This window comes from Cariama cristata, unplaced genomic scaffold (genome assembly GCF_000690535.1).
Source record: "Cariama cristata isolate BGI_N322 unplaced genomic scaffold, ASM69053v1 scaffold19148, whole genome shotgun sequence".
NCBI lineage: Eukaryota > Metazoa > Chordata > Aves > Cariamiformes > Cariamidae > Cariama > Cariama cristata.
In genome coordinates this window covers 39,086-53,655 of record NW_009630857.1, presented here as the reverse complement: position 1 = coordinate 53,655, position 14,570 = coordinate 39,086, and the positions used below count along the sequence as shown (strand labels likewise).

Below are 14,570 nucleotides of genomic sequence, written 5' to 3'. Positions count from 1 at the left end.
GCTGCCTAGTTAAGTGTTTGATTTGCTTTTTCATCACACCACACGTGGAAAAATCATCCTTGAATTCCTTATGCTTTTGTGAGGAATAATTCTGTCTCAAATCAGATTTCCCATCGCCCCTCACAACTCTGTCCAAAGTAGAAGAAAAAAACCAAACTTCTTCAGTACCAGATAAATGTCACTCTTCCTCCAACAACTTCCCAGCTGCAGGGAAGGTCTGTAATACCAGGTGAAGGTAGCAGGGGTGTGACTATCCTGCTTTTCAGAAGTGCACCCTGAGATCTCAAGTGGTTCCAAGGAACCGTTGTCTTGGAAGCACATTTGCACCAGAAAATGGAAGAATGGTTTATTAGGCTTTTTTTTTTTTTCTTTCTGGACTCACCATGTTGACTTCAGAGATCTGGTCAATGCTGGAGATATGGATGCTCATTCCCACTGTGACAGGGTTACCTGAAACACAAATGGACTGGATTAGGACCATATTCAAGCCCTCCTTCCTTATCTGCTATTAAAGAATTGCCTAGGAATGCATGGATATGACTTGAAGCAGCCTCACATTCCCCAAATATCAAGGATTTCCAAGTCACATGTGTTCAAATGATTAGAGAAGAGTAGATTTCTCTAACTCACCCCTAGGAGTAGAGCATACTAAGCTTGATTCTTTAATTCCTGGAAGTTAATTACCCCCTATACAATTATCTCCGATTATTCCAAATAATGCCTTCAGAGACAATCAGTAGCCTCCCAGTGGGCTTGCATAAGGTGTTACTGATTGACCATACAAAGAACATAGCAATCAATCCCATGCAACACATGGGAAGATACTCCAGCTCATTCCTCCATCATTCCATCAGCTCTGAGTGCTCAGTCTGAAAAGCCGAAGATACCAGACAAGTACAGGAACCAGATCTATGAACTGAGAAAGCAGCATTTATATAGTGGCTTTTCAGAGCAGAGCAGCGCAGCGCTTGGATTAGAGAACAGATTCCCCATTTTACCATGGGCATCAGGACACACGTCCCCTGCATCCTCTTACCTGTAGCCATAGAGCTATGGTAGACAGCTGTGCGCAGGTTTACTAGAAAATTCAGATATTCCCTTACCCAGTGACGAAGCTACCCTCATGTCACAGTAAGTGCCACTGACTGCAGCATGCAAGATGAGCTTGTGAAGAAAATCACACAAGGGCAGTCACAGCCAGACCTATTGTCCACGCTTGCCCAAGTGCAGCAAGAGCTGTATTACCGCTTCCCATAAACATAGAATCAGGGCATAAACTAGCTATTTCAGCCAGTTCTTCCAGATGTGTGGTCATCCCAGCTAGATCCAGATTCATACCCAGTTCTACCTAAGCCCCTCTGACTAGAGCTCCCACAGCCAGGCAACAGGACAGCCCTTTCAGTGGGATTTAAGCCACATAAAACAACTTGCAGAGAGACACACATCCACCACCAAAACCAGCGAAAAACCTCCTGTAGCTTGAGATGGGGTTTCCAAGTGCTACCCTCCCCTGTCATCCCCACAGCTCTGACACTAGAGCACAAACACAATCCCACCACAAGTAAAGACCCTTTTTGCACACGTGCAAGGTGGAAAATGATTTCTTGCAACGCAACACTAGAAAGGGAATGGCAAGCAGTTATGCCACTCAAGGTATTAACTCTTCCATGGACTCATTAGTAGATCTAAGTGCTGAAATATGTACAGACAATCATGAAATGGCTTAGAAAGCAATTAGGAGACTGGGGGAGAGGGGAGAACCACACAACTGGAAATGAAGTGATTTTTTAATTATGTGTTACCAGAAGTAGGGAAGTAGTGTCATTAGGGCTGCCTTGTGATTGGGTGTACTGTTAACCAAGACCCTCTGCTGCAAATTAAGCCACATTATCCTTTAATGGAATATGAACAACACCGAAAACATCAGAATCAACAACTGTAATTAGGCCCTGCTATGCACATCTCCTTAAAGAGGCAGTGTTCTTCTCCAGTACTCCTGGCTTGTTGTCAGGGATGCTGGAGGCAGGGGTGCTCAGGAAACCTTGCAGAGCCTCTGAAAATCCCTACACAGGCACACTCCTAGCCATATCTTTGCTATACCGCTATGTTCATCTTTCACAAGGGAATCAGGTGGGAAAATAACCAAGAGTCACTCCAGGGAGAGCCGATTCTTCTGCATCCTCCCTTGTGCCAGAGGCTGACAGTGGCACAGGAAAGCTTTTAAGGAAGTCTCGCTTTGGTAGTTTGTCTTTTTTCTGAAACCAGGCCCTCGTGATAGAAGCCATATTAGGAGGAGGAAGTCACCCCTGCCCTGGGGATCTTACAGACTAATTGGTTACAGGAGGAAAGATGGGATGATGCGCAGGGCTGCAGCAGAGTTGGGGAGAAGCCAGCTCCCAATTCCTGAGCCTTTCCGTCATGCAGTGTTTTTTTCCTCCAAGAGTTGCCCTACTGCCTGCTTTGCTTCCAGTCTGTCACCACCAGTACTTGTGTCACTGTGGTTATGTGTCCCCTCGTTCCCCAGTGCAAAAAGTGTTTCTTCCCGCTGTTGTGTAACAGAGACCCACTGAAACTAGCAGTCTGGGTGGTTATAGCAGAGGAGCACTGACAGTGGTGATATACAAATATTTGTCAAATACAGAGTCTATCCAATCTAATCTATCTGTCCAGACATTTGTGCTGTGTTCATCACCATGGTATCTGACTGCCTGAGGTCATGCAGTGACTCAGTGTCAGAGCTGTGGATAAGATCCAGACCTCCCGACTCCCAGCTCCAAGATGAACATTGGAGTGGAGATCAGCCACGCCGCTCCCCATCAGCCTGGGCTCAGCTGTACCCAGCTCCCATGCACAGTCAGCAGTCTTTCTCTTGGCCACTCTAGGCACTGCCAAGGCCTCTACACCCCATCTACCACAGCAAGTGGGAGACTCCACTGCCCACTTGCAACCCCTGGGGTGTGTGCCCATCAACTCACAAGCAGAAGCATGTGATTGTCATACAAACACTCCAAAGATGAAGATATGCAAAGTTGTGCCTTTACTGGACCTACTCTTAGCTTGATCACTGGGAAGCCATTTCATTTTCTCCATCCCTGTTATGAAGACTGGCTCACAGTTTCCTCGGGACAAGGATGCAAGAGAATGTACACAGCCAACAGAAAAAGCATGCCCGACCTCTTACTGCAGCTCAGCGAAAAACTAGACCGGCTGGTGTCCAACTTTCAGGCTGTAAGTAGTACACAAAATAAACAAAGGACATCAATTGTGCCAATGTTCATAGCTTCAGGCAAGAGGGATACAAAAGTAGGGTATTTAAAATATGGGATAACGTCATCTGTAAATTTGTCCAAAAAGGCAGAACTCTGCATTTATGGATCTGAGACAAGGCAAAAGAATCAAACCTGATATTAAAGATCCATGCTTTTATCTGTGCCTTGCCAATGGGTGCAAAAACCCAGACCATCTCCCCTTAAAGAAAAACCTTACACCTAGAAAAGATTTGTAGGCAAGATCACGAGTGAGGGGGGAGTGAGAGAAATTCTGCCATTTTCACCAGTGAACAGCACCCTCACATGCACCCATTTCTCACCACCACTGGAGAAATCACCAACATTTTGTCCTGAAAGTAGTTGGATGTCTGTGAAAAATGTACTTGGGAAATTGGAAGGGAAGCAGGCAAAAGAGTTATAATAAAACATGTCCTTTTCCTGCAAGTGATACTTGTCAAATACAAAAACAGTCAAGGTAGAGAACAAGTTGTGCTAATCTGCAATATTTTCCCAGCAACCAGTTATTATTTTTACATTTTATTTTATAGTGCTTAAAAGCCCCAGAACCTAGAGCCGTATTTCTACAGAAGTAATTCCTATGGCACAACTGCAGAAGAAATATCATGTTTCCAAGCCTGTGTCTGCCTGCGCTACAGCCAGAGCTGATGGCAGCCTGGTTCAGGACATCTCTTCCAGATCTCAGCCTAGTACTTCAGCTGTAGAGAGCAGCAAAGACAATAGCACAATATTTAGTGTAATAGGTCTCCAGACAGTTGATGCTTACTTGGGCAACTGCCCTGTACTAAGGTCCAAGCTGCCCTCTCTTCACTCCTACCCAAGAAAGTTAGACTAGAGCAAGCTTGGGTTTCTCTGCTATCAGATCTCCAACTGCAATACAGACACAGCCAAAAAAACTCAAAAACAGTGGGCAGATACACAGAACTTTATTATGCGCTGAAGCCACGCCATTTTTATGAACTACAGCCAATGCTTTGAGAAGTCTGCTTCGCGTGTTTCTGACCACGTGAACTTGGCAATACCGGCAGAGCCAAGGCTTACGGTTGCTAAGGGACAGGCATCAGTCTTAAACCTACCCTTTAGCCTGAACTACAGGAGCAAAGGCACTAACAGGGATCCTGGGAGGCTGCACAGCCCATATCTTTCATGGAAGCAGAACAGAGTTTCTCTAAAATACCAGTGTTAGAAATGCCACAGTTCCCCCAGACAATCTCTTCCTGCATTTCACTGCACTGAAGGCTTTTCCTAAATATCCAAACCAAACCTCTGCAGTGTAAATGTAGTTTTACCTCACCATTTCCCCCCACGATAGCGAAAGAATAGATCATTCTTCCCTAACAACAGCTTTTCTGTACTGAGAAACCATGACATTCCTCTCACTCCCCCCCAATACTGTCTTGCCTAGATTAAATGCACCTGATTTCTTCAACCTCTCCTCAGAGGTCATGTTTTCTAAAGCTCTGACAATTAGTGTTGATCTCCTCTGGCCTTTTGCCAATTTGTCTACATCTCTACTTTAAAAGCATGGTATCCAGAAAACAGCCACTGAAGCAAAGATGACATGTCACTAGTACAGAGAAAACAAAAAGCAACTTCCCATATGCAGCATTTTCATAAAGCCACAGAGGCGTGTCCAAACCCACTGCACCCATCCTGGGAGCTGCTCGCTTTGTGTAGGAGGTTAGAGATGTACAAGGGGCAGCCTAGCTCTTACCATTAGAGTGCATCATGCATGCAGGAAGAGGGAGTACAGCTCTGTCTCTTTTGGACAAGAGGAAAGATTATTCAAGACAGCTTTGTGCATGAGCCCCAGCGTTCCCTGCTTGCACCCTGCCTGTGGCATCATCAGTCTCTGAGATCCCTGCAGCAGCATGAAAGCTGCTTTAAGGTCTTCTGCTGAGTAAACAAAGCCAACCAGAGAAAATTAGAGGCTTCAGCCACTAAAACTACATATAGAACAGGTCTGTGCCTTACACTGCAATGGTAAATGCCCACAGGCATAAGACTCCATCCATACAAAGCCCTGCTCCTCATTCCCAGCTCTTCAGCAGCTGGAGGACAGCAGTGGCAATAGAGCCCAGAAACAGCAAGTCCCAGAGAAAGTTGCCCTGCACTGGCTAGCAGAACTGTTTTTGCAAATGCAGGGTGATACGGGTAGGCATGAAGAGGGTAAGGTTTGTTGATTTATGTAGCTACAGGACTGCAGTGCCTTACTTGCATTTTCATTGACCCCCACACCAAACAGGATCAGCAGTTAAGATATTTTCAGGCTTGCCAAAGGCACAACCAGCACACAGACTGTGAGTTCCCTCCCAGGACTTTTTCCTTCGGTTTTATCCCAACTGTCCTGAACAAGGGAGAACTGTCCAGTACCTACTTGCTCCTTCTGCAGAAAATGGTTTGCCCAAGCCACTGCCTCTTCTTTCTTCACAGCACTGAACCTCAGGGCCCCCTGGCTTTATGTGTACAGCTTAAAATCATGACCCACATGTCTGCTACATGCAGTGATGAGTTGGTTATACAAGGGCTGACAGACATGGTTAGTTAGGAGGCAAGAGCTCCCAGGTAATCAGAGGTGCAGAAGGCAGCATACTCAGCATGAGGCTTGTCACTAGCTGCCTGGATGCAACCATACAATCTCAAGAAATCCCACTCTGTCCTTCCCAAAACAGATACCCTTGAATAATTTTACGCTGATGGACTAATCAGTCCTGGGCCATAGTTTTTTTAAACCCACCCAAAAGACAACTAAGAGGCCAGTCTACTGTCAGGACACCCAAATTCACTGTGGAGGAGTCTATACCTACATCCCAGGACAGGGAGAACAGAAATGCTTCTAGCTTTTCACCATACAGGAGAATTGTAAGAGGAGTTCACAAAGTGCTGTCTGCGTAATAGCTGTGCTCATGGATGTCAAGACTGAGGCTCTGCTACGGCAGTTAATAGGAGAATGTCTAAAAGGTGCCATCCCAGCAGGCTACACAAGCCAAATCACAAAGAAGTTTCCCAAAGCTAATTTTCCTGTTCCTTTCCATTTTTTTTTAGTTTAGGTACAGCATCAACTATGAACTCAGTAAGTGTTAACATTGCTTGAGGAGTGAGAAAAGTTGACCATATATCATGAAAGCAGAATTGTTTTGGGAACCACTTTCATTCAGCAGCTCTGATTTGCAGTGACATCTAGAAGTGCTGGGTTCAGCACGGTCTCTTAAGAACCTACTTAAACTTTTCCAACAAAATCTAAGTTTAAATACCCATTAAACAGTCTCCAACCCTTTTTCCGCTTGTTTTTTTACTATTATTTCCATGACCTCTGTCCTAGCTGATGCTGTGCTCTAAGTTCGCCAGACTCAGCCACAACAGGCAGGAATATCAAAATATCAAACACACTCAGAGGCTGATATCAAAGCTCTCCCCCTACTTTTAGCAGGTCACTCCATGGCATCCATCGGATTTAAAACAGCAAAACATACCATAGCATTGCGCTTTTGGCCACTGTTATACGTTACCAGAAAGAGAGATGGTCTTATGGCAAGTCAGCAAATATGACACTGCCTTCTTGTCTCTGGGGGAACAGGGAGTATGAGGGACTTTCTGCAGCTAAGGAATCTCCTCCACATGAAGCAAGCATGGTATTTTGGAGCTGAAAGACAGGGCTCTAGTATTCAGAAAATCTGGGGCTGTCAATGCCTGCTACCTCCCCATTGATGCACTGTTCTGCAAGGGCAGAACCCCTATCACCACTAATCGTCATGGAGATTGCAGCTAGTCTCCAAGTAGATCTGGCAGAAAAGTTTCTTCTGCCTGACAGGTTTCCTGCATTTTGCCATACTTTTTTTAGGGAGTGCTTGGCACTTTTTAAGCTGCTAAGCCTGCACACAGAACAAGATTGTGCCTAACCTTGCTAGGCTTTCCATCCAGCCACATAAGACCAGACACAGCATCACCCTGTGCAAGTAGGCTAATGAGAATTTCCAGCCTGTACCATTCTGCTCTCCTGGCAGCCTGGGTTTTCACATCATCCAGTCAGATGACTGAATTTGCACTATTCATTTAAGCAGGGGGAACACTAGGGACTTCCCAAGAGAAATAAAAAGTTAGAGCAAGTTCTCATCAAGATGGTAACGTCAAGTTTGATGGAACATCTAAGAGAGGGTACAAGCATAGGATAGCTTTTGAGCAGATTCTGGAATATGCAAACACTGAACAAATCAAGGGCTTCTGTAAGGGACAGGCTTTCCTCCAAAGAAGCAATGAGGCCAATTCTTCAGCAAGGAGCCAAGAGACACAGCACTTGCAGAGCAGGCAGAACTGACCACTCAAGTACTGCTATCCTGTGATGCTCTTTGCAAACACACAGGTTAACCTCGATAATGGCAACCACATTTCCAGCATGTTGTCAAATGAAGCTGTCCCTGTAGATCTGAATAGATACAGAGCATTTTCTCGAGCAAGCTGTCCCTCCTCGTGAGCCAGTGCTGAGATATCCTTTTGGAGGAACAATGCTTTCCCAATGCAGATGTAGCACTTGTTCTGTGACTATTCTAGGGAAAGCAGTGAGCTAAGGAGCACAATCTGTGAGGCACAGTGGATTACCTAATCTATCTCATGGGTATCTTTAATGGATTAGTAGATATTAGACTGGGATATTGCAAATATCCCATGGAAATTTGAAAGTGAGAAAGAACAATCAACTGGCTGCAAAAAGAGTGTAAAGGTTGTCCCAGAGGTGTTGAAGGATTACAGAGGAAGCTAAATCAGGCTTGATTTTAAAAGATGTTGGTAGACAGCTACCCAAGCCGAATAAAAACAAGGTTTCAAATGTACAGGCTTAAAAATGGAACAAGAGAGTAGACACTAACCCTTACAGCATCTGTACTACTGGTGGACTCAATTCAGCAAAGCACCTGTACACAAACACAGGGCTTTCAGCATTAAGAAAAATCACTGACTATTCAGGATACCATCTGTTCTTGGAAGAGGCCAAGGTCAATATTCAGGAGACACATTTTTAAAGCTGTTTCATCCTCAGCAATTGAGTCCTCCAAAGCCTTCCGTGTGCGTATCTCTTGCCTGGGTGATGCACACTTGGTAAGGTTACACCAAAGTGAGGGGAAATAAGTTCTCAGGTTTGTCAAACTGCATATTTACTCTCATTTACAGATATACACAACTGTATCACCTTACCAGGCCTGATCATTATCAACCTGGCACCACCAGTGGGTCCCAAGCAATCAACTCTTTAAGAGTAACTTTACCAGAGGCATCAATTCTCATCTACCATCCATTCCTTGAAGTAGGCAACACCCACCTCAGGCCACAGCCAGTTTACTTTGCAGAGCTGCCACAGTCATCAGTTTCTTTGTCGCAGCAGGGTGGTTGCAGAAGGCAGATCCAGATCTGATTATCAGGAGACGAAGGCAATGCCCTGACCTCCTAGTTCACTGTGCTGCTAGAGCAAGGATTGGTCACCTGCCCTCCCCTTCCAGGGACATTCCTCCCATGTCCACACAATCACACTTTTGTGCTTTGCTTTTACATCCCTCCCTGCAGAGCTGGACACTATGAAACATTGCATTTCCCTGTGGTTACACTGAGCTAACTCTAGGAAAAGCAGAGACATTGAGCATCCCAGATCCCTTCAGCTCTTACTCTCCACCAAGAGTGGTAGTAGGAGGGTAATGGGGCTTCCTGAGCAAGCGTATATTGTAGACTGACAGCAGATCAACACAAACCAAGCATTTTTTCCCCAGCAGCAATGTGAAGCATCAGACCCACACTGATCAGCCACCCACACATTTCTCCACCTGAGAAGGCTTCCCTCCTACCTCTGTCAGGATTCTGGCAGACAAGTGCATCTCTCCTGTGGGCCCTGGCAGTGCAGCCGTGGGGCACAGTTCTGCCCGCCTGCCTGGGAAGCTGTAGGGGACTCAGGAATAGTCCAGCCCTTTGGCTTTTACTCAGGCACTCAGAACTCCTGTTTGTTCCATCTCCTCACAACCAGACTAGGCACTTGTTCGCACTCCCAGAGCCACCACTCCCCCAGTTCAGGCAGGCTCAGAAGCCTTTGGCACCCTGCTGCTCTCCTAATTTCTTAGCCCACTGCCCATTATCCTGCTTTTTAAGAGGGCAGACCTTCAGAAAGGATTGCACACAGACACCAAGTATTTTGAACCCCCTAGGTCAATGTACAAAAGGGAGCAGAGTATTTACTCACATACCTACAGCTTTCCACCAGAGCACATTCACCAGAAGCCTCATCTCCAGCTCACATGGTTAGTCTCAGAGCAGACCTACTCCCAGGGCTCCCTCACAGCCTGGAAAACACTCTTTACAACCCAAACAGCTGGATTCCTGCATAAGCTCCAGTGGTATAAGGTTCACAAACGCACATAGGATTTTTTAAGCAGGATTAGGGCTGAATCCCTAGTGCTGGGACCCCACAGCACCATGACGCTCCTTGTAGCAACTCAGGAGATAGGAGTGTAGCAAACTACCTGGGGAAACCACAGCACCATCCTCCTACCCACAGCCAAACAGCTCCCAATGCTAGGGGTGGTGCTATATGTGGGACACCTCACCTCATCTCATCTCATCTCATCTCATCTCATCCCATCCCATCCCATCGCTTGCTGGGGACTAACACAGGATCCAGCTACCTGGCTCCCTCCCTCCACAGGACCCTCCATCCCTGCCCCAGGTGGGGCTGTAAGGGTGGCACACAGATGAGGCCATTTAGCAATTTTTCCTGCATACCAGCTGGCAGCTGTGGAAATTTCTCCCATGTTGCCCATCAGTCTGTCTCACTTCTCATCTGCCCACTCAGGGCACAAAGGTCATGACCCACCTTTTCAGTGCTGGTCTTTTCCGGCACATTAGCAACAAACGTCTGCTACATGTAGGAGCCTCTCCCTTATGTGCACTGGAAATGTCATCCCCCAAACAACTGCAGACCTGGCCTGTACTTGAATATGTGACCTGTCTGGGAAAACACTCTCACTCGTTACCAAATCCTGAGCCAACTAATCCCCTTAGCTGAAAATGAGCCAAACCAAATTAATTTAAATGGGTTAACACAAGCTTCTCCGTTCATATAAAATCTATTACCCTATCTTGGGAGTATTTGTAACAGCAACAAAATATCTGGACTTCTCACTTTTATCAAAGTGACATGAAGAAGGTGTTTTCCTTTGCCCCCCCTCCGTTTTCAATTTTAAATGAGTTAGTCACACTTCCTCATCACTGTTTACAGACTCTTGTCTCTAAAGTATACCATAGTGTCTAACTGCTGGATTGAATCCAGTTGGACAGGTGTAGTATGTGGGGAAAAAATAAAAGAAATAAGATGGCCAGATCAGGACATGCCAAACTTGCACAAATATTGAAATCAGGGCTGGGACATCCAGGAGCAGCAGGGGACAGCCCTGCTGTGGTCCCCTTGTTGTACCTCCATGAGATGATTTTTTGATGGTGCTGGACATGGTCCTTTAGCCCCCAACACAGCGCAAAGTCAATGGCTGGGGTCTCCAAGGGAGAGAAGGTCTCTCTTTTCTTGTAACTTCTGTCAAGTCCTTTGTGGAGTCATAGCCCTGTCCCAGTGACCACCTCTGATAGAGTCTGCTATTAGGGCTTTTGCTAATGCTGACTTCAGATGCCTCCCACCACCGCCTCCCACCACCACCTCCTCATACCACACACCCAGTCCTTTCCTTATCCTATGAAGGGCACATGGCCCTTTGGTTCAGCTCAGAGGCAGAGATTTGGGGGTCACACAATGCCCAAGGCTTATGCTTAGTGAGGGTCAGGACAATTTACAGTGCAGATATTGAAAAAAAGGAGTGAGTCAAGCCTGAAAATATCATGACATCCACATTAAAATCACAAGTCTGAGTTAGAAATCATGAGAAGCAAAGCACAAACACACACACACAAACAAGCCTTCCCCTTTCCAAATGTTATACATGGGATGATATGTTTTCATCTCCCAGTTTCTGAGTCTTCTGGATGTGTCTTGTTCAGGTTGTTCTGCTTTTTCTTCACAGTCTCAAGACAGATAAAATCTTACAAAATTCAGTGACGACTGAGAATTGCAAGAGTTTCATAGGAAGAAGAATTCAAGTTTCTAAATTGATCACTTTTGAAAGATTGACCCCTGCACTGGTGTTTCCATCATTTCAGTAATGACTGATTTGCAAAACTATCCTGGAAATTCAACTGGACAAAAGTTACCAGGTCATCTTTTACCCCAGCACTTCTTATTAAGAGATATAACTAACTGCCATTTGTTCACCAAAATAATTGCTTTCACTCAGGATGCATGGATGAGTGAATCTTGCAGAGCTTTTACATATATATTCATCTCCAGCAATTCATTAACATAATAATCACGCATTATTAACTTGAGTACTCATCAATTTTTTTTCTAGCTTCAAATACTAGCAAGGAGCTAGTATGCAATAGGGAAGAAAAACATGTAGGGGAACTTGTGATGAATGTTCTATTTTTGCTATGAAAGGAGGATAAGAAGAAAATATTCATCTCATAGCCTACCCTCTCCCTCATTTCCAAAAATTTCCTACCAAGCTGAGACCTTTCCCCAGAGGCCAGCAGACTGGGCTTTCCTGCAGACCTTCTCCCCAGCTGGAGAAAGTTTCCTTCTTCAGGTGACAATGTCCCACCAGTAAGCTCCCACCCATAACCTGGATGGCCTCCTCTCCTGGTGTGACAGCCTCTGATATTACATCCAGAGCTTTGCCACCTGCAATGGGTAGCCCCCTTCTTTATGCTGTTGAACTGCCCGGTGCAGCCCCCTAACCTGGCCTTTCCCATGGCACAAGTTTTACCTGAAGGAGTCATCTGCTGTGGTCTCACTAAGGCAAAGCTCCTTAAAGAAAGAAGTCTGCAGGTGGATTGTTTAGCTGTGGTCAATGTGTAAGAGAAGAGCAAGAAGAACACCAGGAAGCTGCCTGGTAGCTGAGAAGATGTATTTGGAAAGATGTCCTGATCAGCAAGCCCATCCTGGTGCTGCCGTGCAGCTGCCATTACGATCTGTGGAAGAGGAAGGGGCAGTTTGGTGTTCTCACATCTCAGCTGACTGATAAGCCTTGGTCCCAAATGCAAGTACAGGACGATAAATTGTCATTGGAATCAAGTAAGGCATACTACTTTTGGGTCATTGCTCTTGGTAGGGGTTGGTCTGTGTAGTAGACAAAAGCCTACCACAGCTTTTAGCAGCTGAAATAACCCTGTGGGCTCAAGGAGTGGAGTCTTACACCGGCACAGGGAAGGCTCTGGTGTCCCTTCTTGCTGACAGACCATGGTGAGATTCTTTACAGAAGCATGAGAAGAGTGAAGGTTGGAACTAGTGCAATAGCCAGGACACTCTTCCCACTTTTTCTACTATATGACATGATCATATACAGTGAATATATTATCTGCCACGTATAATTTTTTTGAAATACTCATCCAATGATGAAAAATTCAGTTTTTCCTAAAATGACAGTGAGGAATGCCCTCCTCCTGTATCCACCAGAAGGGGAACTACTTGTGAACAAAATTAATGCCCATTGCATGTGAGAACCTTTCCTATGACTATACCCTTTCCATTTCTTTGCAGCAAGAAGTGGGCCCACCTGCCTGTTCCCTTTGGGCATTTCACAGGCTACCACAGTCAAAGGAAAGGCCACAGTTTGGTGACCAAGCAGTGGACCAGAGCACTGAAGGGGCTCAGGTCTCTTCTCATGAATAAAGAGCAATAGCAGGAATCAGAAATTCCCAGTGCTATTCCTTGCACTGCCATAGGTTTTCTGTGTCATCCCCAATAAGCTGCCCCCTCTTGGTGTCCCCTAGATGTTAAATGGACCTAGTGGTGGCCCATGATCCCATAGGTAGTGGAAGAAGATTTGTTAGTCAATGTTTATACAGCACAGAAGCCTTGCTGCTATCTGTCACACGGAACCCATAATACTACCTGAGAACAAATTATATTCGTGCATAATCAAAATCACATCCAGCTCAGCCCTGATTTGAGAATCCTTTTTGGCTGGTGATGATGTCCAGAGCAGAGAGAGCACAGCTTGATTTCCAGAGCCCAGGCTGAGCTGGCAGAGCTGGCAGGTAGAACTATCTTGTTTTGACTGGTAAACTGAGCAAGTTTGACATGGAAACCACTGAGGGAGAATAAATATGGAACAAGAAGATGTAATTTTTACAGCGGCTCTTTTCCAACTATAACTGTACTCGGAGCCATCCCAGACTTGAACTAAGAGGTCCTGAGGTCTGGGAAGGGAAATCCAAGCCCTGGTAGGTTTAGCTGAGGCTCACCCCTGACACAAGCACAGACATCTGTAAGTGCATGATTACTTAACAACACTAGTCCTGCAGGACTGCAAAGAGCAGAAGAAATAGGAAAGGGAGGGGGAAAAGATCAGAGAAGAAAAGGAATTTTCAGCTCTGACACAGAACCAAGGATAAATGCCAAAACCAGAAGAACAGCCTGTAGGAATTGCATGATCAGTGTTCCCCAAACCATCCTGAAATTCATACCCTGCACAAAGAAAACAGCGGTGCTCCTATAGCCTGGCAGGAAAGGCTGACTGAGAAGAGCTCTGTTTCTTTCCATTTAATGGGAGCAGGATCAACTACTGGATCTCCAGAATACCTGTTTATATGACTGATCTGTTCGTGCTATAGGGCTCCACTGTTGAACATTTCTCTTTCTCACGTGTGATGTGAACTCCTTTAATGGGCTTTATGCCATCATTAAGCACATCATTTGTCTTGACCATGTTTCTAGTCATGTTTTAACAAGTGCATGATATTTCACATGAAATATCAAGATATAAATAGGCACTTAACAAACCCCACCAAGGGCTATCTGCAAGAATGGATCTCACAGACTTCCGCACCAAATGCCATCACTACTGCTGAAGAGCCATCTTACATCAGTTCAGCCTGACAGTTTAGTAGACTTCAACTTTTTTTCTTTGAAGCAGACATAGGTGAGAAAAGTGACATGCACACACAGTCTGTCTTTCATGTAGCCGTAAAACTACAGCATGTTCTTTGGCTTTTATATTTCGTGCTATGTGGGTTAAAAACATTTTTCTGCCTGAGATATTGGGAGTCTTAAGAAAAGAACAATGCAGATATGTAAAGCTGCTCTGATGAACAGCTCTAGGGCTGTGGGAATATATTTTGAGTAATCAAAAGGACTTGTACTAACGGGTTTTACATTCTTTTTACATTTTACTTTCAGTGGCAGTCCCTCGAAGGCAAGTTTAC

The 14,570-nt window shown here is 45.3% G+C and overlaps 1 protein-coding gene across 1 annotated transcript in view; it reads right to left on the bottom strand.

Annotated features, from left to right (window-relative positions):
• Nucleotides 1-382: 382 nt before the first annotated feature.
• Nucleotides 383-14,570, bottom strand: part of LOC104165959 (gamma-aminobutyric acid receptor subunit beta-4-like) — a gene marked incomplete at its 3' end in the record, with an annotated part of 28,058 nt that continues 13,870 nt past the window's right edge. Inside the window, exon 3 of the mRNA XM_009705739.1 lies at nt 383-450. Within this exon, the coding sequence (XP_009704041.1) occupies nt 383-450 (68 nt within the window). The remainder of the gene's footprint in view (nt 451-14,570) is intronic.